The sequence below is a fragment of the Haemorhous mexicanus genome, chromosome 24 (genome assembly GCF_027477595.1).
Source record: "Haemorhous mexicanus isolate bHaeMex1 chromosome 24, bHaeMex1.pri, whole genome shotgun sequence".
Taxonomy (NCBI): Eukaryota; Metazoa; Chordata; class Aves; order Passeriformes; family Fringillidae; genus Haemorhous; species Haemorhous mexicanus.
Window position 1 is genome coordinate 1,953,144 of NC_082364.1, and position 24,738 is coordinate 1,977,881.

The 24,738-nt window shown below is 49.1% G+C and overlaps 1 protein-coding gene across 12 annotated transcripts; it reads right to left on the bottom strand.

Annotated features, from left to right (window-relative positions):
- Positions 1 to 997: 997 nt before the first annotated feature.
- MSANTD2 (Myb/SANT DNA binding domain containing 2) lies at positions 998 to 23,990 on the bottom strand. 12 transcript variants are annotated; one of them, XM_059867034.1, is made up of 7 exons: positions 14,132 to 14,315; positions 12,719 to 12,801; positions 12,236 to 12,332; positions 12,037 to 12,079; positions 11,179 to 11,437; positions 9,443 to 9,503; positions 998 to 2,889 (listed from the first exon to the last, which is right to left on the bottom strand). In XM_059867034.1, exons 4-7 carry the CDS (start codon positions 12,046 to 12,048, stop codon positions 2,037 to 2,039), a joined length of 1,185 nt encoding a protein of 394 aa, XP_059723017.1. In that variant the 5' UTR covers positions 12,049 to 12,079; positions 12,236 to 12,332; positions 12,719 to 12,801; positions 14,132 to 14,315; the 3' UTR covers positions 998 to 2,036. The 12 variants fall into 12 exon arrangements, 7 of the variants coding, with proteins under 7 accessions (XP_059723017.1, XP_059723014.1, XP_059723016.1 ...); XM_059867031.1 differs by having other exon boundaries at positions 12,037 to 12,082; XM_059867033.1 differs by lacking the exon at positions 12,236 to 12,332.
- Positions 23,991 to 24,738: the final 748 nt, after the last annotated feature.

Below are 24,738 nucleotides of genomic sequence, written 5' to 3' on the forward strand. Positions count from 1 at the left end.
ACCCTCCCCATTCTCATCCCTCCCACGCCGGCAGGGGGGAGCATCCCGTTCTGCATCCCTCACATTCATCCAACAACCCCCGCCCTTCAGATAAACGCATCGATCCTGAAAAATAAACAATATCCAAAAAAAGGGCAATTTTCACTACCTGGTTCTCGGGAGCCTCGGGTGGATCCTCCCCGGCTCAGCCAGGGTTATCCCGGTCCTCGACCAGAGCAGGGTCAGACCTCGAAGCCCAGGCAGAGATTAGACGCCGGCGGAGGAGGAGGAGGAGGCGGTGGGGGCAGAATTAATCCCTCCTCGCCCTCGCCACCCGCCCGTAAATCCAGCCTGGCCTCCAGCACTGCAGGATCCCGGCAGCAAGGAGGCTTTGGGGGATCGACCTGGCTTGATCCCACCAGGACCCCACCTCTCCTGACAGCATCCTCACCCTCGGCTACACCCGATGCTTCCAACTCGGCAGCAGCTCCTTGGGGAAACTCACCTCGCTGTCCCTCTGTCTGAAGGCTGGGAGTGGGGAGGGTGCGTTGGTGACCCACTGGTGACCTGCTCCCCTTCCTCATTCCGCCATCTCAGGGCTCAAAGGCGATGCCAACTTCCAGATGGGCACCAATCCTCACTTCTTTCAAGGATTCTGGGAACCTCTGCAGGGAAAGCAACCGGCTCCAGCAGTGCTCACCCCTCATAAAAAAAATCAGCAACTCCTCCAACAACGACCCCAGGAGCAAAGCCCTGATGGGAAAATCCACAGGGAAGAGCTCGGCACCTCCCCAAACTGCCCCAGAGAAGGAGAAGGATGTGTGGAAGGCTCTGTACGTGTTTGTTTGATTTTATTAGGACCGACACATTCATCGTATGTCACAACGTCACCGATGGATGAGCTCCAGGAAATAAAACCCACCGGCCCCGGCGGCGGCGCGGGGCTGGAGCAGGAACACGCTGAAAAGGCATAAATGCGTCCTCCCCCACCCCCCTCCCACTCCCTCCCCCTCCCCACCTTCCCCTTCTCACAGCTTTGATTGTATCCATAAGCAATGGGTCGACAACAAAACAAATAAAAATAATCATTGTTTTTTCCCAGCTGCCAGGTTGTTCTCACAGAGAGTTTTGGAACTCGATTAAAAAAAAAAAAAAGAAAAGGAAAAAAGGAAACTGAAAGGAGAAGAAGAAAAGACAAAAAAAGGGTAAAAAGTGAAAATAGAAATAATAAAAAAAAACTAAATGAAAAGAAGCAAAAGGAAAAAAAAGGAAAATTATAAAGAAATTAAATTTTAAAAAACAAACAAAAATGACAAGATAAAAAGAAGATAAAAAAAGAAAAAAAGAGGAATAGAGAAAAAAGAAAAAGAGGAGAAAAAGGAGAGAAATAAGAGAAAAAAAAGATTAAAAAAGACAGTAAAGAGAAAAATAGGGAAAAATAATGAGGGAAAAAAAAAGAAAAAAATAAAAAAGCCAGGAATTATTTTAATGTTATAAAAATAAAATAAAATAAAATAAAATAAAAGCAGATATGGCAACGCTACTAAGGATGTGGAATACGTCACGGAACCCAAAGTCTTTGCAGGCAACACTGTTTGGAGAGAGGAGAACACTCGATGGTGAAAAAAGTGAAGTTCTAAATTATATACAAGATATCTAAGGGTGGCTTTGAAAAACAGTCCCCGGGCCGGGAGTTGGGGTTTCCCTCGCCGTTATCTATTGCTTATTGAGTCAGATCCAGAGTAACACTTAGAGACGGATGCATCCAAATGAGACACCGTGGAATAAAGGAAAGACCAAACCCTCAGTTCTGGTATGACAACGCCGTGTGCACGAGCCTGTCCCATGTGGAATGTACCGACAGTCGTCCCGCGGGCCGGCCCTGCTCCCGGCCCCGCCGCTCCGGCCGCAGCCCCGGCGGGTGGGGAGCGCCCGAGCTCCGCGCGGCCCCCAGGCGCTGCCAGGCGGAAAAGTCCCTGTGCCCCGATGGGAACGGACAGGATCCGAGTGAGATGGACAATGGGGCGGAAAGCCCTGATCCTTATGAAGGACGAGACTCAGTTGTTAAATTTTAAGGGGTACCCGATGGCTTTTTCCAGGCACTCTACCAAAGAGCCGGCAGACAGAAAATCCCTCTCCACTTCCACAAATTTGATGTAGATGGATTTGGGTGAGACACCGGGCTCTACGACGCAGTTCTGAGATAAAAAGGCGTTGATCCCGACCCAATCTTTGCTGAAGGTTTTGGTGTTTGCCTGAAAGTGTAAAAACAGGCACTGCTGGAGAGTCCGGACCTCGGCGATGCCGAGGTAACAGTAGATAATCCGGGCAGATTCCATATCCACCCGAAGGGAGGCCTGTGGAGAGGGGACCTCGAGCTCCCCTGGAGTCTCATTGCCGGGGTCGGGTGCCCGGTGCTCGGCCAGAGGGGAGGGGAGCTTCTCATGGCACTCCTCATATCCAATGGCGTACAGGCCAGGGCTTTTTGGGATCCCTCCTGGTAATAAATACTGCACCACGTTCCCTCCGGTGGGTTTGGAGTGAGCGATGGGAATCCAGTCGATCTCCATGTGCAGCTCCAAGCATCTGGCTTCACTGATGGTGATCTCCAGGAATTTGTAATAAACATTTTTCCAGTTCATTTTCTGTACTCGGGTCATGATCACCCGACCCTCCGGTTTTTCCGAGTTGAAATATTCCCGGAGCCGCTTGCCCAGGGGCACCTGGGAGCTGATCTCTGCGTAGTGGTAACGGATATCCTCCTTCCAGCGGGTGTTGTACCCAATGCCAAAAATGGCCAGTTTGTTAGAAAGGTGGAGCCTGGAGAAGTCCGTCCAGCTCTGAAACAGCTCCCACTTCAACTGGACCGACTCCAAGATTTGCATAATGTTCTGCATGACGTCACGCTTCCTGGAAATTAAGAAACAGGGAGAAAAGGATAAAGGCATCAGAGCTGAAAAACCTTCCCAAGGAACGCACCGACATTCAGAAAATATTAATCCCCATCAGCTTTCTTGCCTGACTTTTCTTACTACTACATTTATGGGTCATAATAACGTCCTGATGGGGGAATTTTAAATGAATCTTGACAAAACAAAAACAAACCCAACCCCAACTCCTGATATCAATGCATATCCAAGGAAGCATGTATCTGGCACTGCTGAATAAATACAGATTTAACTACTGGGTCATTCCTTACAATCCTGGGCTTCTGTTGGCACATGGTTCATGAGCTGCATCCCAAACTCACAACTGCCACTCAAAACACTTCTGCCTTGTTGTTATCCCCAAATTAATGCCAGCAAATGGGACTGTAATTGCAAAAACCCCAATGGGAGCATGAAGCCACTCCCCAGGGCTCTGTCCCAGTGCTGGGGTGGAAACACAGCTCCAGGGACCAAACCCCTGGAGCAGAAGATGCTCCCAGACACATCCCAGATGCTGTGGGATGGACAGTGGCAATCCCTCTAGACAGCCAATTCAGAAATCCCCACACTCCCAAAAATGTGTTTTCACTTCCAGCAGCAAGGTTTCAGAGAGGGATTTACATCAGGAGAGAGCATCAGCGTGCACCTGCGGCCAGCTGGAACAGCTTCCTCCAGGATAAATGAGACCATTAGGGTGTAATTAGCTGGTAGGGAGAGCTCCTAATTTGGGAAGTTATTGTCCTATAATCAAAGCTGCAGAAGATATTGCAACTCGTTTGCTAACAGAGAAAGCTCTCTTGGTCCAACAAATGGGATGTAAAGGATCTTTCAATGCAACTCTCCTTCCTTTATCCATTGTGCCACATCTGGAAAGCTGAACTGTGGAGGCCACTGCACTCCCAGGAGGATTTCTTCTCCTTCCACATCCCACCAGGAGGACATACTGTACCATGTGACACAGGTCTTGTGCAGGGCACACGCAAATTTCCCTGCAGATTCCTCAAGATCTCTTGAGCTCCCTAAAGCTAGCCCATCCCAACAGCTTCCCAATGGAGTCCTGCACCAGACTGGTGAGGGACATGAAGCCTCTAAGAGCAGACATGACACCCCACAACCAAGGCTGACTGTGGCAGGCACATTCCTGCTCAATAAATCCCTATGGGGAGCAGGTGTTCTTCCATCATAATGTATCTAAGGGTCCAAAGAAAACTGGACTGGGAGCTGCAGAGCCTTCCTGTGGTGCTGGGGAGGCCCCACTTTAGAGCTTTTCATCCCAAGAAACCTTCTACAGGTCTAACTACAAGGCATGTGATTCTGGCAAGGTTCTCCAACTGCTGGGTGTCCTCTGGGCTCAGGACACAGCTCTGGTTTGACATATGATGGTTGGTGCACACCATCTGTAACCCCCACCTGTGCTGTCCAAGCCTCCCCAAGCCTTTCTGAGCATCCAGGCTGGGACAGCTCCCTCCTCAGAGTGACACTGGCACCACATCCATCACCACCTCATCAAGCTCACCTGCCTTGTAACACCAACCATGTCAGAAATTCCCTGAAAAGACCTTCAAGGCATTTTGGGAAGAACATTTCCACCACAACTGGAGTGCAACTGAGTTTCTAGAGCACTGAGGAAGTACGGGCTAGACAAGCAGAGCCCAGGGGTCCTTAAAAACACTGATTCCATCAGCACTGAAGTTCTTACTACAAGTTATTCTGAGGAGTCAGTTCCACTACCTGGCAGCAATAGAGAGAAATCCCAGACAAGAAGAATGCATGTTTACCCCAAATCCATTTCCATTTACTCAAACACTGTGGCAAAACTCATTTAAAGCTTCCCTGATGCTTTGCCATGCTTGGCAAATATCTTTTTGAAGCTTCTGGAAGTGCAAGTTTACCTTCTGGGCACAAGGGGGTAGGACAGCCAAGGGGACAGGGCAGTGCTGGAGCACAACTCGGTGTCTCAGCACTGGCACACACGCTCCACTCCTGACAGCAGCTGAGCTCCAGTTATTCCCTTCCCAAGGCAAAGACAGGAGAGCACAGCGTGGGCAGGTTTTCATTCAACAGCTGAGGAGCAGAGTGAGGAACTGAAAGCAAAGCCCCCACCTTTATTAAATGCACTATAAATACTCTGCTCGGTTTAGCTCGGCGCAACCCAGACCCGAGCTTGGCTGCATTAGTCACTGCAACTGCTCCTGCAGGGAATGGGAATCACTGCATGAGAGCAGAGCTTCAGCAGCAGACTGAGAAGGGCTTTCCACAAAGAACCAACTGCTTCCAGCACAGAGGAGAACAGGGAAAAATGAATTTTAAGGAGTTTTGCTTTTCAGGTTTAGCATCTTCTCGCTTTTGCCAGGAGGTGACTTGGCTGAGCTTTGCATTCCCAGGCTGTATCCAGGATCTTGACAACTTAGCCAAGCAAAGATATCATAAGCAGTAAAAATTACTATTATTGAATTATTAATTTAAAATGTAATTTTCATTCATTTAACAATTAAAAATTATTTATTAAACATGTACTTATGTATTTGCTTTATTTGTATTGTTAATATGATTCATTTTTCAGGAGGACAATTGGAGCTGAGCAGAGAGTTTAACCTGTTGTGTGTCTCAGGACAATCTCACTTTTCAGCTGCAGAAGGTGCCCTAGAGCTGGATTTTCCCTCATCATCAAACCATCACCTCCCTGCTGGAGTCTGGGACCTGCATTTCTTCCTCCTTGGAAGCTTTTGCAATTCAAATGAGGAAAATCTTGAGACAAGAGTAGGCGCAAATTTGTTCTAAGGCGCTGCTTCCAAACCAGGCAGACTTCAAAGGGCCCAGAACAGCTGCTTGCAGTGAAGATCCACAAAGTTTCTCTAGTTCATCTTCCCAAAGCCAGCAGTGAATCAAACTACTTCTCAAAGTCTCTAAGTAGTATTTCACTTTTCAAAACTCTTTTTTTGGGGACAACAGCCAAGGGCAGGAGTCAGCAGCAGAGCCGACATGGGGAAGGAGCATCCTGATGGAGGATGGGACATGAGCAGAGGTTACCTACTGTTCCTTGCTTCCCATACTGTCAAAAATAAAGTGAAAGCTGGGAAGTCCCTGTGTGTCACAGACTCAGAACACTTTGGCCTGCAAGGGATCTAAAAAGCTCATCTCATTCCCATCCCTACCATGGACAGGGACAGCTTCCACTAGACCAGGTTGATCCAAGCCCCATCCAGCCTGGCCTTGGACACTTCCAGGGATCCAGGACCTCCCCATCTTCACAGGGAGGAATTCCTTCCCAATATCCCATCTAACCCTCTGGCAGTGAAAGCCATTCCCTGTGTCCTGTCCCTCCATCCCTTGTCCCCAGACCCTCTCTGGCTCTCCTGGAGCCCCTGCAGGCACTGGCAGGGGCTCTAAGGTCTCCCTGGAGCCTTCTCTCCAGGTAAACACTTCCAGCTTTCCCAGCCTGACTCCAGAGCAGAGGGGCTCTGGCCTTTGCAGCACCTTTACCATGTCCCCCTAGAGGAGCCCATGGCTCTCTCTGTGTCACTTGGAGACACAATGCCTGAGTGGGGCAGCTGTGCTATCCCACATTGTTGGGAAGTTCAGAGGACATGGGATACCTGCCCTCTGACACCCAGGCAGGATGTGCACGTGCTGTAACTAATAGCTATCCATAGGATGCCCACTAAATCCCTAGAGCTGCAATTGGCCTTTTTTCCTCCCAGATTTATAACTCACTTTTCCCCAGCCCTTTCAGTGTTTTGGGGCTCTGTTACACCTTATCTTCATCCAGCCCTCCTTCACCCAGAAAAATAACCATATGGTTATATTTATTAACTGGTACTTGAGGAACCTGGTGCAGACATTCCCTATCCCTTGCTTTCTCCTTTGCTCACATCCATTCCCATGCCCATAGCACTTGGCTACACAAGCTGATGGCAAAAAGCTTCCTGTTATGAGCACAACCAAACTGCACCAACATGAACCCAGCAGTGCCCAGGGCAGTGAGTGCCCGGAGCCATCGCTGTGCTGGGTCCTTGGGGATCTGAGGAGAGAAGGAGACACCAGTGCTGGAGTTTAAACAGCTCTTGGCTCTCACACAAATCTGCACTGGCACCTGTAGGAATGTGCTCGCCTTCCCTGTGCTCCTGCTCCATGACTGAGGGACAGCCTGGGATCCAGAGGGATTGGGACAAGCTCAGTCAGTGACCTTGGGGAATCTCATGAGGTTCAACAAGGCCAAGGGCAGGTGCTGCACCTGGGTCAGGGCAAGCCCCAAGATCAATGCAGGCTGGGCATGAAGGGATGGAGAGCAACTCTGGGAGTGCAGGTGGGGGAGAGCTGGACAGGCCCTGGCCCAGAACCCCCCTGTGCTGGGCTGATCCCCAGCCTGGGCAGCAGGGCAGGGGGGATTCTGCCCCGCTGCCCCCCAGGTGAGACCCCACCTGCAGAGCTCCAGCTTGGGGCTCCCAGCACAGGAAGGAGCTGGAGCTGCTGGAGCCCAGAGGAGGCCACGGAGATGCTCCAGGGCTGGAGCCCCTCTGCTCTGGAGCCAGGCTGAGAGAGCTGGGAGTGTCCAGCCTGGAGAGGAGAAGGCTCTGGGGAAATCTGGAGAGGGACTTGGGACAGTGGATGGAGTGACAGGACAAGGGAGAGTGCCTTCTCACGGCCAGAGGGCAGGGAGAGATGGGATATTGGGAAGGAATTCTTCTCTGTGAGGGAGGTGAGGCCCTGGCACAGGGTGCCCAGAGCAGCTGTGGCTGCCCCTGGGCCCCTGGGAGTGCCCAAGGCCAGGCTGGACAGGACTTGGAGCACCTGGGACAGTGGAAGGTGTCCCTGCCCATGGCAGAGGATTGGAATGAGATGAGCTTTAAGGTCCCTTCCAACTCAAACCATTCTAGAATTCTGTTTCTCTGTGTCCAAAAGCACAGCACAAGTTTCACCAGGATTTGAATGATTTCTGGAGACAATTTCTGCTGAAAATCTGCCCCTGACCAAGAAGGCAGATGAACCTGACTTTGAAGTAGGCTATCTGCATTTTAAAATGCCGTGCAAAGAGGTGAAAGAGTTTGACAACTATTTATCTGCTGTGGCTTTTAGATGAAATTGTATTTTTTTAAGATAATAAATAAATAGCCAGCTTATCTTTGTATCAGCTGTGCATCTTCTGACTGCTTTTAACCTACTGAGTCAGAGTTTACAAGTTCCTTCTCCTCACAGACAAGGGGAAAAGCAGCTTTTAGCAAATCCGTGCATGGAAAATGCTCTGTGCTTCCACTCTGCACGTAGGACGAGTTTATCACTGGCTTCACAAAATGCCCCAGAGTTCAGAGACTCCACTGCATTTTAGAGAGAATTTGGGGGGAAAAATGAACATAAAACTTTAAAAGGTCTCATTTACCAAAATCTAATTCAGCTGTTCACATACACATTAAAACTTGGAAGAGAAGATTCATGTGGTCCAAGCCTTTGCCTCAGGAAATTCAGGATTATTTGCTATGGAGCTCCTTAAAGGTAAAACTACTCCAGAACAGCATGAAGAAACTGTTCAAAGTGGCAGTAACAAAGTTTATACTGAAAAGGCTATTTTTCTCCAGGTTGTCCCTGAGTTGTTAAAAGGAATTTGCTCCATGTGAAGAAAAAAGTCACCTTTGGCTACGTGAGTATCCACCTGAAGTGAGGAGTCTGCCAAAGCTACACCACTGACATGGAAGCATCTTGCTAATTATTTTTCTTTTATTTTTCTTTTCTCAAGTTATTTTATTTTAAATTTATTTCTCTTTTTACTTATTTATATTTATGTTAAATTTTTTAGAGTTTTTTTTCACTGAGTTACAGTACAAAGCCTCTGTTCTTTATGACTCATCAGGGATGTTCTGTTGCTGTTCCCAGTGCTGGTGACCTCCTACCCTACAGCAGCTGATTTTCTCCCATGGAAAATCCCAGAAACACTAAAACCCACTGGTGTGGGGGTTCCTGTGAGGATCCCCAAAGGATCTGTGAGCCTGGGCTCACTCCCACTGCAGACAGACCCACAACCACCCCTAAAGGCTGGCAGAAAGCTGCCCTGGAGAGAGTAAATACAGCAGAGTTCCTTTCATTTTTGGGAATGCTCTGTGTTATTGTTGGAAAGGCAAGGGAGAGTCGCATGCTCAAAGCATTCAAAAGGCTCCAGTGTTTGTTAGATTAAACCCAGCCAAAAGGTTACCAGTAAGGTCTGGAAAGTTATAAAAATGAAAGTCAGAGACTCCCAAGCTTTGGCATGCTTTCCCACCAAAGAAGGGAGCTGCTCTTGTGGATTCTATCCATGGTCTAAGTCCTCACATCCATTTAGTAAGTCTCGTTTTGTTTGCTGAATGGCAAAGCCAAGGAGAAACAGAGTTGTGAAGCTTTTCAGCTGTTCTGAGGTAATGGGAATAATGCATAAAGCAGATTCAACTGTATGAATAGTCTTGCACAATGTATTTATAATTATAAACAGAAGTTTCAAATATCCTCCCCTCCTGCACATTATCCCCAGGGAAATACATTCCAGGGTAAAACATTCATAAATTACTTACTGCGTGTCTTCTGAAGATTCCTGTTTTATCTTTAATGTTCTTTTCGTGGTAGGCATTTCATCTGAAAGGTAAAATTCCAACACATAATTAGATTTTAAATAATGTTCTTAGGGCTTTTTTTTTTTAAGAGCTTGAAATTAAATAAAAAATAAATCTGAGTTGCTTCCTAAGCCAGGCAGTCTGCTGGAGTTCTGCATGAGACAGCTCCAGCTCCTACACCCTCTGTAATTGATTGAGTTTTTCTTTAATTTGGAAAAGATATGGTCAGTTAAGATCTGAATCTCTCTCAAAACCTTTCATGGACAAGGCTCCAGTCCCATCCATTAAATCACACATTGACAGAATTGAAAACTACATTGTTTCAAGGAAAAAAATAAGAAAAAGCAATTCTGCTTCTAATGGCACATTTCAAGAGGAAGCAGCAGCAGAGCTGCATCTGTGTTCAATTCAGCCGTTGTCTGCCAAGTGCTTTGCTCACAACTTCTGAGCGTGAAGGGCATTGTCAGCCCAAGCACACGCAAATGTCCCCGAAACTGGTGACAAACCAGGAGATCCCAGCCTGACTCACCACAACAAGCCACACCAGACAGAATTAGCCATCATTTACATACGTTTTGTAACGTTTTCTTCTCCCCACTGTTTCTCTCCCACATATTTCTGACTTTTAAATCCCCCAGGGAAGGAGTCTGAGGAACTGGAACGCGGTTAACAGCCAACTTGCAAATTTTAACATTAAACTGCGATCTCAGGCTCTTCCCAAGCATCCTGACTCACCAGTCCCCCAAACACAGATGTGTACAGATACCCAACTGCATCTCCTCTCCCTCTTTCATCCTACAAATTGGGAAATTTATAGGAAATTTTTTTCCTTTGGGGGAAAAAAAACCTTTATACAATTTGCCTTCTTCACCTGCATCTCCAGTGGATCTGATCAACTTAAAGCTCCTGCTGTGAAAAAAACTCTGCTCAGGCAAGGGAGGAACACACACCCATAAGAGCAGTAGCTTGAGAGAAATATGCCTCAAGAAACCCACTTCTTCCCAGAACTGCTCAGATTGGAGAGTGCTTTGTATCAGGGATGTGGTACCCTGATCTGTTTAACAAAGTTCAAAAAGCCATGAGCAACAATTAAACCTCCAAATTAATTAAAAAATTGACTTTAAGGCAGAGACAGCAATAATTCAGGCAAGAAAAGTACACAGAAGTTTGGTTTAGGTCTCAAAAATCAAGTGTGAGTTTGCTTGCTATTTTTTCATTTTAAAAAAGGCCACACCTCTGGATATAGATATAATGACATGTTTAATATCAATATATCAAGGTAAATAAGAAAGAGCAACGTTTTTTAAAGTTGTTGGTGTTGCCAGCAGCAGGTTGAAACACTGTTCACAATTAAAGCAAATGGTGTTTGAATGGTAACACCCAGGTACCACTGGAAGGGAAATATCTCCTGAATCCCTAGAGGGAAAGTAAAACTGGGAGTGAAAGGACAGACAGGGAAGCTGTCACCTCTGCTGTTTCTGGGCAAACAGCCCCTCTCTCCTCCAGTCCTGATCCATGGCTTGCTTTTGATTAAGTGAGGAGGAATTTCTGTCCCTTTTCTCCCCAAGGATGTGTTTAGCACAGTGAGCACATTCTGTCCAAGAGGTGAAAGCTGGTACAGAGATCTGTGTGTGCCAGACAGCCAGGAGCACAGGAGAAGCCCAAGGAGGGCGATGTGCCAAGATGGGATTTCTTACCCAACTCCTGCTCGCCGGTCTGGTAGCAGTGAAGATCCTGACTGTGGTTTCCCCAGTCCTCCTGAGAGTATTCCTCCATCGTGCTGCCATCCGACTCCAGCTCCTGGTACAAGCCACTGCTGTTGATGAGGACGGGCTGGCAGGGCTGGGAGTCCCATCCTCCCTGCCCAAACACCTGCTCCAGCTGCTCAAATGTGTAGCTGCTTTTCCTCTTGCCAACGCCGTGCTCCTTCACGCGGCTGTAGCACCTGCGGAGGGTCTGAGAGAGAGAAGCAGCTCAGTCAGGGGTGTGGGGCTGGACGAGCACACAGGCACTCACACACAGTCACACAGGCAGAGTTTAGGGCTTTGAGGGTTATTTCTGTTGGTCATATTTGCCCCACGCTCATGAGCAATGCTCCCAAATTAATCTACACCCACCAGGAAGCATCACATATATCCAACATTCCCGCTTAGCGTTAACATCTATGACACAGGACAAGTTGTGTAGCAGCTACAGATTCCTCAGATTTAACTTGGGTAATTTATTCTCTTTCTCACTTAAAAAAAAAAAAATTAAAAAAAAATCCCCAGATGTCCTATGGATGCAGGGAAAAAATAAAAAAAAAATACCAAGAGCCCCCCAGTCAGAGACACCAATCAGCCAGGAAAATGCACACCTACTACGAGGAGGAGAAAGCAGAGCTGGTGTTGTGCCCACAGCTTGGAGAGGGGAAAGCAGGGAGGAGAGAGAAAGGAAAACAGAAAGATTTCCCCCAAAAGCAAAGACAGTCCAACCTTCCTTACTCTGGTAAGAAGACACAAGGTACAAAATGGATATGCCTAAGCTATTCAGCTAGGAAAATATTTATTACTTACATATTTTTGCATTCCTTACTAACTCACTCTGTCTCTTGTGAAGCTGCTGAAATTTAAAAGAGGTCAAATCAATAATGCTCCCAGTTCCCAAACTTTGATATCAAGCATCAAGTAAGTAACAGCACTGAGGTGGCTTGGTAAGAGCAGTCTCCCAAACAGAGCTGGGGCAGAACCTCCCACACAGATGCCAAAGCCTCACCCAGTTCTGGTGATCCCTTTGACATCCCACATCAAGGGCAAAGCCACTTCATTGCTGCTGGATAAGTCTATGGTTCCATCCATGTTTTCCCCCTAATCTGGAGCAAAAGACAACAACTTGGGGGTAAAAAAAACTAAAGCTTTCTACACAACCCTCAATGTGGTTTTAATTCTACCACTGCTCTGACTTTGAAAGACAATGATATGCCCCAGGTTTTCTGGGTCTTGGGTATTTTTTCAGATTGATAAACTGCTAAAAAACATTAAGTTTTTTAAAAATTAGATTCATCAGATTGCTGAGGTTCTAAGTTGAGTGGCAAAGCTGTCTCCAGAAATCAAGAGAGGCATTAATTTGGGAAGGACTAATCCTGCTCCCTTGCTTTCTGCAGGAGGACTGTAACGGACACATCATTACAAAAACTACTTGGCTTTTTTTTCCCCCCAAAGAAAGGAACTTTTAAAACTCCAGAAAGCTGGAACCTACCTAATGCTCCTCATACACTGGTTTAACAGCATCAGCAGCAAAGGGATACATTTCTAACCAGTTTCCTCCTGAGATTCAGAGCCCTGGGGGCAGAAGCAAAACCGCTAAGCAGCAAGTCAGTATTACCCTGCTGTTTTAAACAAAAACACACGAAAACAACACAAAATAAAAAATAACCCAGATAAACACACAGGCAACAACAAGCATGAGTTATTCCACGGTTTAAGGTGGAACCCTTCCCACTTTTGCCATTACTACCTCAGGAGAAACAGGCAGATCCTCTTTGGATGGACACCAGCACATTTTAACTTTCTGTCTGTGAGCAGGGTGGAAAACAACCTGCTGTGGCAACCTAGCAACAGAAACCTGTTGGTATTTGCTGGTGTAAAGAGGGTTCCCTCAGGCTGGGGTATAGATACATTAGGTTGTTAGAACTCAGCTTTCTCACTCCAATTTGTCCACTTTCAGCTCAAATCTCACTGACCAATAAGGGCAAAGTCATTTCACTCCCAGACTCTAAAATCCACCCAAGTTAGATTTTTTAAAATATATTTCCCAGGCCCCAGTTCTTGTACCTGTGCCAGCCTCTCCATAGGAGTTAAACATGTATTTAGAGCCTCCAGCTGAATTTATTAGCAGCCTTCAAGTGAAAGAAACTGTTTCCAAAGCATCCCTATGCTTGGCCAAGCCCTCTGGGAATGCCCCACACCCTCAGCCACTCTATTTTCACACCCTATTTTCAGCATGTGCTTCAAACATCTCTCCCCACCAATGGGGTTATGGAGGATCCCACACTAGGTTGTGGCCTAGTAGTAATTAATTATTTCAGTCAGGCTGCAATCTGGCTTATTTTACTATCAAAATAATTTAGCAGCAATCAATGCAGACAAGTAGAAAAACTAAAGGGAGCAACACAGGAAGGGGGATGAAAATAAATGAGCAATAGTGTGACTGCTCATTACTCTTAAAGGTGAAGATACTTTTGGGGGTACTGCCCAGATGCTCACCTGGTTGTGTTACCCCTGCTTCAGCAAGCAGATAACCTAAAATTTGAGGGAAGTAATATCAAATATAGGGATTTCCAAAGCACCAAAGGGCCTGTGGCTGAGCAGCTGGTGGCTCCTTGGTCTTGTGTGCTGGAGAATCAAGATTCCTGCTAGCTCTTTCTTCTGGGAGGCTCTCCCCAGTGTCTCCAACAGGCAGTCCCTACTACTTCTCCTGATGTTCCCTCCAAATACCACGAGTCAGCCTTGCTTCATATAAGTCCACAGGCTTCTCTTCTGAGAAGAGAGCCTGGTAAGAACTAAATAATTGCTCAGACCTCAGGAAACCTGGACATTTTATAATCCTCAACCTTTCTCTCACCATTTTATTCTGCTCTCCAAGATCTAAGATCTGTTTTTTCTTACGCACCTCCTCTACTCCTCCCGGTGTCCAGCTCAACTCCTGCTCCGTGGTTCCTGAAGTGCACATACACAGATTGATACAGATACAGAAAGCAGGAAATTTAGGACAAGTAACTGAAAACAGACCTGATCACTGCCCAGTGACTGCTCAGACTGGAAGAGACCGAGGCTTTTGCTTATTGTTCTGCAACACTGCCTGCAACACGAACACACATTATCCCCACTTAATTTATAATCAGGAAAACCAAAGGAGGAGACAGTCACAAAGCTCATTGTGGATTTTCTCACCATTTCTAACTCACGAGTCCTCATCTCTACAAGTGAAGCCACCGAAGAACCTGGAGCTCTGCAGGAACTGCAGGATGAGGATGAGAAAAACCTTTAGGAAGGCTGCAGACATGGTCCTCCTCCCAGCAAAAAAATAAGATGAGGGAGGACCAGACCACAGCAAGATTTTTATATATAACCTGAGGTCATTCAACATGGAATTCCAAATCCCTGAACTGAGACATGCTCTTACTCAGAGAGAGGCTCTGCAGAGCAATTTGGTGGCCTGTGGCTGTGTGTACATTCACCTGTTTAAGTTGATTCATTTATAGCAGCCTAAAGGGGTCCACATGTCCCAGAGCACCACCTAGCACAACATTCAGCTTCAAAGAGGCTCTTTTACTTAAAGCAGAGGAGTTCTCAGCTTTATATCCCGAATAAAGAACAGCAGTGCCAAACAGCTCCCTCCCTCAGCATGCCAGGATACTCACAGCAAACACAAGATGAAACTACACTGGGACAAAAGAAACAGCTTTTGAAGCCTGGAGTGGTTGTAGGGGACAGTGAAAGGTCTCAAAGCCTCCATTTTTAAGTTCCTGGGAGCAGAAGGTAACAAATCTGTGCAATAACTTCAGCTCGTGAACTTTTAGGTTAAAAGCTATGTGCAAGGTAGGAGAACACAAGACTTACATGGGGTATTGCCTCAACAAGCCCCATTTCTGTGGTTTATCAAAAATAAAATGAGAAGAGCAGTGCCTCAAACTCTTGGGAGAGCCACACACCACTGCAGGAAGGCAGCTGATGACACCAATGCATCTCCAGCATGAGGCCCCAAATAGGAATATCCTCTGCAGAATGTGAGAGCCCAGCACTCAAACAGACCCCCAAGAGCTCAGGGTCAGTCCCAGGAGCTGCTGCAGCCCAGTCTGCAAAGGCTCCAGCCCCACAGCTGGCTGCACATCTGCACTGTCCCCAAGCACAGCACTGGGGCCATGATGGCTGTCACAGTGAATCACTCTCTATATCAACAGCAAGGCCTTGGTTGTGTCCTGATTTACCCAAACAAACAAGGACTTCCTGAAGGATTTGGCTCTGGTACAGAGGAAAAGTGATGGGAATGCCCTCACAAGAGGGGAGAAGGGTTGGGGGTAAATATAGACAAGCTGATTGTCTTGACTGAGGTAAGAACAAAGCTCTGTTTGGACCACGAAGAAGCCAAGTCACCCTGGCAGACACAGGGAGGGGGATATCAGTTGAGGCAGGGCAGACTCGGGTTTTTGTCAGGGAGAGCTGGAACTGAACAAAAAACTCACAGCCACCACTGCCAGTTTCTAAACCACAATTAAATATAACACAAAACAAACCCCTCTTTGCCTGGACAGGAATTATTTACAGAAGCTCCACAGCCAATTGCAGAGGTCGGCCCCCAGGAGACAGGACTTAGCCAAGAGTGAATGAAGCTGGGGTTTAACAGGCTGTGTCCCATCAGGGTGAGGAAACCAGTGACATGTGGTGCTGTGACAACAGAGCCCACAGTGCTGTGAGCTCAAATCAACCACCTGGGAAGATGCTCCACTGCTTGCTGCTATCAGAATGCTGAGGATACTCAGACCCTCATCAGGGATTTGTTGCTAATTGAGCCAGACCCCTAGAGAGGAGACTCCAGCACTGCCTGCAGAAAGGCTGGCAGGTGGGCACCTCTGTCTCTCGATGCTCCTGGTTTTCTTAAACCAAAACTAGATGAAAATAATAGGAATGAACTTGTTAGAGCTCGAGAAGGCAGAGAAGCACCACTCTCCCCCAGATCCACCAAGCCAATGACTTTGTAAAGAGTTTGGATGTAGTGGGTTGTCCTCCAGACAGAGCTCAGCTTTCAGAGATCACTGAATCACAGAATATCCCGAGTTGGAAGGGACCCACAAGGATCATCCAGTCCAACTCCTGCCCTGCCCAGACATCCCAACAGTCCCATCTTCTATCTGAGGGTGTTGCCCAAATGCTCCTGGAGCTCTTGCAGGATCAGTGCTATGACCATTCCCTGGGAAGTCTGTGTAGGTACCCAACCACCCTCTGAGGAAAGAACCTTTTCCTGATATCCAGCCTAGAAGGATGAGATGTCTGAGTAAGCTTCAACCTGCTCCTGGCACAACCTGTTCAAACATTACTTACTTTGGAGCAATGAAAGCCACACCTGAGCAGGTCACCTTGCCTTTGGAAACAAGCTCATTCCAAAAATCAAACTTGAAGTTGCATGCATCTACTTGTGATTAGGACAAACATCATTACACCACTCACAAAACCAGGAAAACCCAAACTGCAGCAGCTTGGATGAAAAGAGGTCTGAGATGTACTCCAGAATCCATGTCTGTGCAAGCCTCAAGAGATCACAGACTCAAATCCCTGCTGGTCCTCACTCTCAAGTGAATGGAGGGAGACCACAAGCCCATTCAGCAGAGGAAGAGCAGCACAAATCATTCCACAGGTGGGAGGGAAAACACTCCTCTCCACAATGAGCTTCACTGAAGTGGCACAAAGCATCAACATGGGCAGCACCACAAGGGAAATGGCTTGTGTCATTCAGAACCCTAAAACACTTGACATCCCACACTGTCCCAGCTGTGTGTGATCCTGAGGTCTCTAGAGGAAGGTCCACATCACTTCACCTGTGCTGTGAAAATGTTACCAGGGAGACCAATTCCTAAATCCATGGGAAAAGCTGGAACTGAAACACCCAAAGTGACTCAAACCCAAATTTTCCCCACAGGTGGTGAAAGGTTTGGTAACAGATGAGACCACAGCAGCCCAGAAAGCTTTGTCTTCTGGGCCCAGACAAATTTACACACTCAGCAAGAGAGAGGTGAGCAGGAATCTGCCCCTGTGACAGCACCTGAAGCACAGTGCAACAATTGGGAGGATTTTTAACATCTTCCCAAGTCCTCCACGGTCAGAGAGCACTACAGGAAAAAACTGTGTGTGCCCAGTCTAGGATTTAATGTTCACAAATCTCCCTCAATGAGATTTAATGCTCAAGTTTTGCAAATCTGTCCTCCTGCAATGAGTTCCTGACTATCAACTGTTTCTGTCTTAACAAGACAACCTCCCAGCTCCCTCTGGGAATCATTCTGCACCCATGGAACAAGCAGTGGATGGCCCAGGTACACCAGAATGATCAGACCAGAGTATTACAGACACACAACAGGGCTGCAGAAGCCACTGGATTGTAAAGATACTAATCCTGCATGTGCAATTCAAGCCAGATTCTTACCAGTTCTTACCACAACAGCACTCTGCAAATACCCCAGCTGAGAGCAAGTCCAAGAGTGTTGATTCCACATGACACTCACATCCCATAAATGCTCCTCTGCCACAGACCCACAAAGGATTGAAACAATTAAATCTGCTTTTTGTCACTGAAGGGTTTTATTTTTTTTCTGATATAAATGTCAACAAAAAGTTGCTCCCACCTACCAGAACACATGAGAAGCGGGGCTGCTGGGAAGGATTCAAGGAATGGCAAGAAACAGCCCAGCCTGGAAAACCCAGCTCATCTAAATCTACTTAAGCCAAGGGAAGAAGGAGAGGTAACCTGAAGACTTACACACATGACAGCCCAGGGAGTTAATGGGATAGGGACCTGGGACTGAGATAAACTCAAGATAAACACATCACATTCGAAAGAAATAGAAACCCAGAATCATGGAATGGGGTTGGAAGCAACCTTAAAGCACATCTTGTTGCAATCCTCCTGCCATGGCAGGGACACCTTCCACTATCCCAGGTTGCTCCAAGCCCTGTCCAGCCTGACCTTGGACACTTCCAGGGATGGGGCAGTCACAGCTTCCCTTACACAGCCCATGCCAGGGCCTCACCACCCTCACAGAGAAGAACTGTTTCCTAATATCCAATCTAGCCCTGCCCTGTCACTGGGAAGACATTTCCACTTGCTCTGCCACTCCAGGCCCTTGTAGAAAGTCCCTCTCCATCCTTCTTGTCAGCTCAAATCAAAGGCAAAGTTGCTTTGAAGGTGGATGGTTGGCAGGTTGCCATGAAATGCACCAAGGCTCCATCATTTGACATTCTGGAATCACAAAGACAGCCCCTCCACTCACTGGACCCAAGGAGGGAATTCTGCTGAAATCCTCTAATGTCCAGCAGCTCACACTAGATCACAGCAAGCATTGCTTCCAAGACAGCTTAGCTGGAGCAGCTTTTGCTGCTTTAAAAAACAATTCCATGCAAGGTTTACAGATTGTTTACATCATAGAGCAGCTAAAACCACAGCCCCCTTACAAACAAGCCCCACCATCATCATGTTTGTGTTGCCTAAAGCAAGAAATACCAACAGCTGATAGTCAGGTGTGATTTTCCATCCCTTCCCATTTCATGTGGGTTTGTGGCTCCCTTCTTTGATTTGTTCTTTCTGAAACACTCAACCAGCATCCTCAAGGTAAATATTTTCCTTTTGAAAAACAAATTACTTCTGTGGACAACCAGAGCCCATCCAAAACCTCCAGTCACCCATCTGGGGGGAGGAGGAGGTTGCTACACACAAAAAAAAGCCAACAACAGTGGAACTGGATTTGCAGTGATACTCGGGAATTCCTGCAGTCAGGAGTTCAGATGTTGAAACTGCTTCTCTTTGAATCAATGGGTTGGCACTGACTCTGGGAAAGGCAAAATAAAAGCAGAACTTACATTTCTGCAGTAGCTGAAGAAATGACATTTTAAAAATGCCCTGAAATTAGTTTTAACAGCAACTTCTAAGAAGGGATTTGTCTCTTCTGGGGAAAGGCTCTCCAGCCAGAGGATTTCCAGCCCTGAAATGCTCTCTCAGCCCAACTGAGCAATGTGCCATCAGGAGGACGAGTCTTTGATTCCACCTTCCCCACAGATGCAAGCAAGAGAAGCAGAAAATCTCCAATGGGTTTTAAAAAAGGCCTAAAATCTGGTATTGAAAAAACAACTGGAGCCTGCTATTTCAAGAATATTCTTTTGAAACAAAACAAAACAAGCCTTTTTTACTGCCTGAAAACATCCCTTGACTCACACAGCTCTGACTGCAGCACCTGAGCTCACCTGTGCCTTCCCAGAGCATCCCCTCCCTGCAGCACCTGGGGTGGCTGGAAGAGGATGAATTGATGGAGTTCCAGCACACTGATGGAACATGTTCCATGGACCTCATGGACTGTGACCTCCAAGCTGTGTGGCCTTCACACAACAGCTTCACAGCTCAAGGCAAGGTGAAATCCCAGCAAACCTCCTGCTCCTTAGTGGAAGCATTACCCAGAGCAGGGCACAGGATCCCAGCAAGGCTGGAAAGGGTTTGGCCAAGTACTCCATCACCTGCCTTAAAATCCAGCTCTAAGGTCAGACCTGAAAACAAACAGCTCTGCATGTGCTGCTGTGGGAAGGTGATGAGTTTCAGGAGAGAAAACCAGGCTAAATCCTTGCTCAGGAACATAGGGAATAGGAAAGGGCTGGATGGAAAGAACAGAGAGTGTCACTGAACAAGCAAGGATTAAGGACAGGACACAATTTGAAGGGATGAGGATGCTATGGCACACAAGACAGCTTTTCTGGGAATGCAACAGGCAGGAGTCAAGATGTTCCATTCTTCCTGCAGCTCCCAACTGCAGAGCTACCCAAGCCACAAATCTCAGAGCCACCAAGTCGGACTCAAGGTCTCTCTCCAATGAAAAAGCTGCTGGAACAGTTATATGTGAATCCCTAATTTGAAACAGACCCTCCCAGAGTGGCTCCAACCTGACAGCGGCCTCATTCTAGCTGCTGATGTGCAGAAAAGCAGATGCAGATGGTGAGAGACAGGCAAAAATCTGCATTGGGACCTTTCTGCACACCCTGTTTGAATTAAGAGAGAAGGCACCCATGCCATACTACTGGAAAACCCTCTGCTTACAAGCTGACTTGTTCCTTCCCAGCTCAGCTGGCTGTTGAGACTCAAGACTTGGCTGTGTCCAGGGAATGCAGGTGTTGCCAAGGACAGCAGTATGGCACCCTTGTCTAAAATTCATTTAAAAACTACCTGAACCTGGAATGTTTGAAGCACCATTTATTATCCAGCAGCAAAGCCTCAAGCTTCTGTCCCCTGATGGGCATTAAGCATCCTACAAAATCATGGAAACACAGAATATTTTGGGTAATAAATGGAACAATGCAGCTCCTTCATGACCATCTCCCCAGTTCTGTTTTCAGTGTGGAGGATTCCAAAGTGCTGGTGCCATCCTCTTGTTCCTGCAGCACATAACAGTTCTCCTGCTCCATCTCAGAAGAACCCATGCATGACCCCTCCACATCCAGGAGTAACTTTTGTTTGTGGTGGACCATGGAAATGTCAATCAGCCAATCCAGCCTGGAATCTTACAAAAACTGGGACTTTAGGGTTGGCAACAGCTACAACTATCTCGATAATTCCTGTAACAAGGGAAATTCTTGACACCCAGGAGAGCTCACAGCTCTCAACAAGGGCTCATTTCCCAGCAGTTCTAGGCCAAAACCCACTGAGAGCACAGAGGGTTTGGAAAAGCTACATTGCTGCTGCTGCAAATGATTGTGCTGAGGAAGGCCCTCACTGTGGGGATCCAGGATAAGCAAAGTTTGGGTGGATGGTGCCAGAGACAGCAGCATTCAGGCAGCTGGTCCTCCCCTGCACGTGGCCTGACGAGAGGCCAGGCTGTGCACAGGAACACTCATGGATGGAAGACAGATAACTCCCTTCCAGCTGGGCATTACAGTGTTGAAGGAGAGCCCACCCCGATGTTCTGCAATCTAGAAACATCTAACAGGTCTGTCAGGAGCTGCTCTTGGTGATAAATATCAGCCTTGAGCTCTTTTACTGCTCTTTGACAGGTGGTTTCTTCCAAGCTTGAGCATTTTAGGAGCAAAGACGTGTTCAAGCCTCACTTCTGAAGGGAAAGTGGAAGAACCCTCAAGCAGCTCAGACTGCTGGGAATCACCAAAATGCTCCCAAAATCAGCTCCATCCCACAGCACCATCCAAACCCAAACAGCCAGTTCTGGGCTGTTCTGACAGCTAAGTGATGCCTCACAAGCTGCCAGCACACCCCAAAACTGGAGCTGGGAGCCTCAACAGCACTGACTCCCATCACAGCCCAAAACTACTGGACAAAGCCAAAGCACCTCAAGGAACTTTTCCATCATGCAACTGCCTCTGGCAAAGCTCACAGGTTTGCATAAGAGCTAATTCAAGCAACAAGCACCTTGAGAGCCACCAGAAAAATTCACAAAATCACTGGGTTGGAAGACACCTTCAAGATCATTGAGTCCAACCCAGCCCCAACACCTCAACTGAACCCTGGCACCCAGAGCCACATCCAGGCTTTGTTAAACACGCCCAGGGATGGGCACTCCACCACCTCCTGGGGCAGAACATTCCAGAACTTTATCATCCTTTCTGTAAAAAACTTCTTCCTAATATCCAACCTAAATTTCCCTTGGTGCAGCTCAAGGCTGTGTCCCCTGGTTCTGTCAGTGCTGACTGGTGAATGAGGGACTCCAAGAGGCTTTGCAGTGCAGCAACATTCCTCTTCAGAAAGATCTGGGTGTGTTCAAGGCAAAAGGGTCCCTGAGCAGCAAATACACAGAGATGATGGAAATACATTCAGAACACAAAACTTCTACAGGAAGTGGGTTTGTTTTGAGTATCTATATCCAGGACAGGCTGCTCTAATCAACAAGGATCAAAGTGAAAATCTCTCACTCTCGGGCATTCCTGATGCTGCAGCATCCCTTATTCCATGTATTTTCCAAATTAAAGGCAGCCCAGGTGTACACACCTGAACAGCCCCAGCCCAGTTTGGCTAGCAGGTGTTTTTAAGGGATGGGAAGAGGAAGGGAGAAACAACCAGTCCACTGAGCCCAAGCAATAACAACACATTTATTTCTCACTCCATCATCATTTGAAGTGGCTGCAGGAGCCTAATGGGTCAGGAAAGGAGAAATCAGAGCCAGAGGGAGATCAGAGCGTGTAAATCATCCTCCCAAACATCATCCACATTTACAAACTCAATCCCCACAGTGATTTCCACATCACCCAAATGTCTCCTCTCTCTAAAAGCAGGATGCACAAAGCAACTGCTCCCAAAGCAGGAACCAAACCCAGTCCTTTTTTCCCCAGGGAATGATGGAACTGGAAAGGCCCCTCTGGAAAATACAGCCCATGGGGCTGTTTATCAATTACTCAAGACGTCTGTGAAGCCACAGAATGTTCCTGTTGAGCCATGAGACTCTACAAAACAGCTCCACAGCAAAGGACAGAGCCAGGAGTGCCAGAGCAACCAGAGCCACCCCTTCTTACTGGGGAAACTGGGAGCCCTGTTTTCCCAAGGGGGCTACAGGGAGCAGCCAGGGCCAGCCCCTCATGGACAGAGGATGCTGAAGGACACAGGAGGGGACAGATCCAAGAACAGCACCCACAACACTTGGGGCCAAAGGAGGACACCCAGGGGAAAGATCCTGCTGGGGCTGTCCCCACGAGGGGACACAAACAACTGGGATGGTGTGTCCCTCCCCACTCAGGACCATGGGATGCTGCCAGAGCCCACCCATACGAGAGGGACTGAACCCATGAGAAGCAGTGCCTGTGTCCCAAAGGTGTTGCTAGAGACTACAGGGGCAAGGGAGGGACCCAAAGGACATGGCAGCCAGGAGACACCAAGGGAACCAGGGGAGCCAGACAGCTGAGCCAGGGAATGGGACACCCTGCAGCCAGGGCAAGGGCTGGGCTCAGTGCTGGGGACAACCGTGCCCCGGCCAGAGAACGCTCCAGAAAACTGCAGCAGGGACACCCCGAAAGCTAAGCCCTGGGGACACGGTGCCCCCAAAGCCAGGGCCAAAGGACAGGCTGACACCCAGAGCCAGCGCCAAAGGATGCTCAGGACAGATCCTGAGGGACTGAACTCCCGGAACACGGAGCCCCAGCCCCAGGAGCAGAGAATGCTCAGGAGAACAGCTCTGCGGGGAAGCGACCCCAGAGCGCCCCGGGAGCTCACCCAACCCGCGGGCGGGCGGCGGAGCGCGGGGACCCCCGGCCCACCCTCCCCTCCCGCCCCGGGCCGCGCCGCCGCCCCCCAGGGTACCTTGATGCGCTCCCGGCACTGGGACGGGGTGCGCTCGTAGCCCAGCTCGGCCAGGGCGCGGGAGACGCGCTCGTACATGGCGGGCCCGGGCGCTTTGCTGCCGAACACGGTGCCCGCTCCCTCCAGCTGCTGGTACCGCGCCTCCACCAGCCGCTCATTGCCCCACACGGCGATCAGCGCGTTGGTCTCCGCCGGTGTCCAGGACATCCCGCGGCAGGCGGCGGCCGCGGCGGCGGCGGCGGCGCCGCCGGGCGAGAAGGAGACGGAGGGCGAGGCCCCGCCGCGGGCGCCCAGCGCGGCCCCGCCGGCCGCCGGCCCCGCGCCCAGCGGGGAGGCGCCGCTGGGCGTAGAGGGGTCGGACAGGCTGGGGTTGCCGTCGCTGAGCGCGCCCGGTGAGCCCGGCGACAGCACCTCCATCTTGGGGACGCGGAGCGGTGGCTCGGCCGGTGGGAGCTGCGAGGAGCCGCAGGGCGCCGCCATGATGGGGGTGCGCACCGAGCGGGCGGAAGTGACGCGAGGGTTGGGGGAGAGACTTCCGGCAGCACGGGGGCGGGGCGCACTAGGGAGGGGCGGTGCCAGAGGAGGCGGGACCGTGACGCGGAGGGGGCGTGACCGGGGGCGTGACCATGACAAGGGGAGAGTGACTGGCGGGGCGGGGGCGTGGTTCCGCGGAAGGGGCGTGGTCAAAGGAGGGTATGGGGCGGGGCACGGGCGTAGTGGGCGCGGTTATAAAATGGGCGGGCACTCAGTTTGTGTGGAGAGTGGGCGTGGTCTATTAATGGGCGTGGCTCACAGTCTGCACCACCCGAAGTGGGCGTGGCCCTGTATGGGCGGGGCCCCCAGCGGGCAGGGTCCCCTCAGACCCCTCAGGGCAGGGACCCTTCAACCCCTCCCTCCTATCGCCCGGGATTTGCCGTGGCCCGAGGATCGCAAATGTGCGGCTGAACACCCCAAACGTCAGGTTTAGCCCCGCCAACCTTGGAGAGGAGCATTCCCATGGTACTGGAGCTGAGCTCGCCCCTCCGGGCGAGCAGTGCCCCCGGGGTGGGCACCCCCCGTCCCTGGTGTGGGGCACCCCTGAGGCCTGGGCTTCCAGAGCTCCAAACGTCGTTATTGAGCATCCCCCAAGGACTGAGGCTGAGTCCGGGGGCCGGGGACCTCTCTTTTCCCACCGCTTGCTGCCCGCGGCCCTGGTGCCTCCGAAACCCCGGGACCCCAATTAAGGGTGACCG

What these genes read in the sequence shown, in the direction of transcription:
- MSANTD2 (XM_059867029.1), bottom strand. Translation starts at nt 23,986, where the DNA reads ATGGCGGCGCCCTGCGGCTCCTCGCAGCTCCCACCGGCCGAGCCACCG. An exon ending in AGTGCCGGGAGCGCATCAAG is followed by an intron (nt 11,438 to 23,506) that starts GTACCCTGGGGG and finishes TCTCTCTCTCAG; the next exon opens with ACCCTCCGCAGGTGCTACAG. An exon ending in GACCGGCGAGCAGGAGTTGG is followed by an intron (nt 9,504 to 11,178) that starts GTAAGAAATCCC and finishes TTTACCTTTCAG; the next exon opens with ATGAAATGCCTACCACGAAA.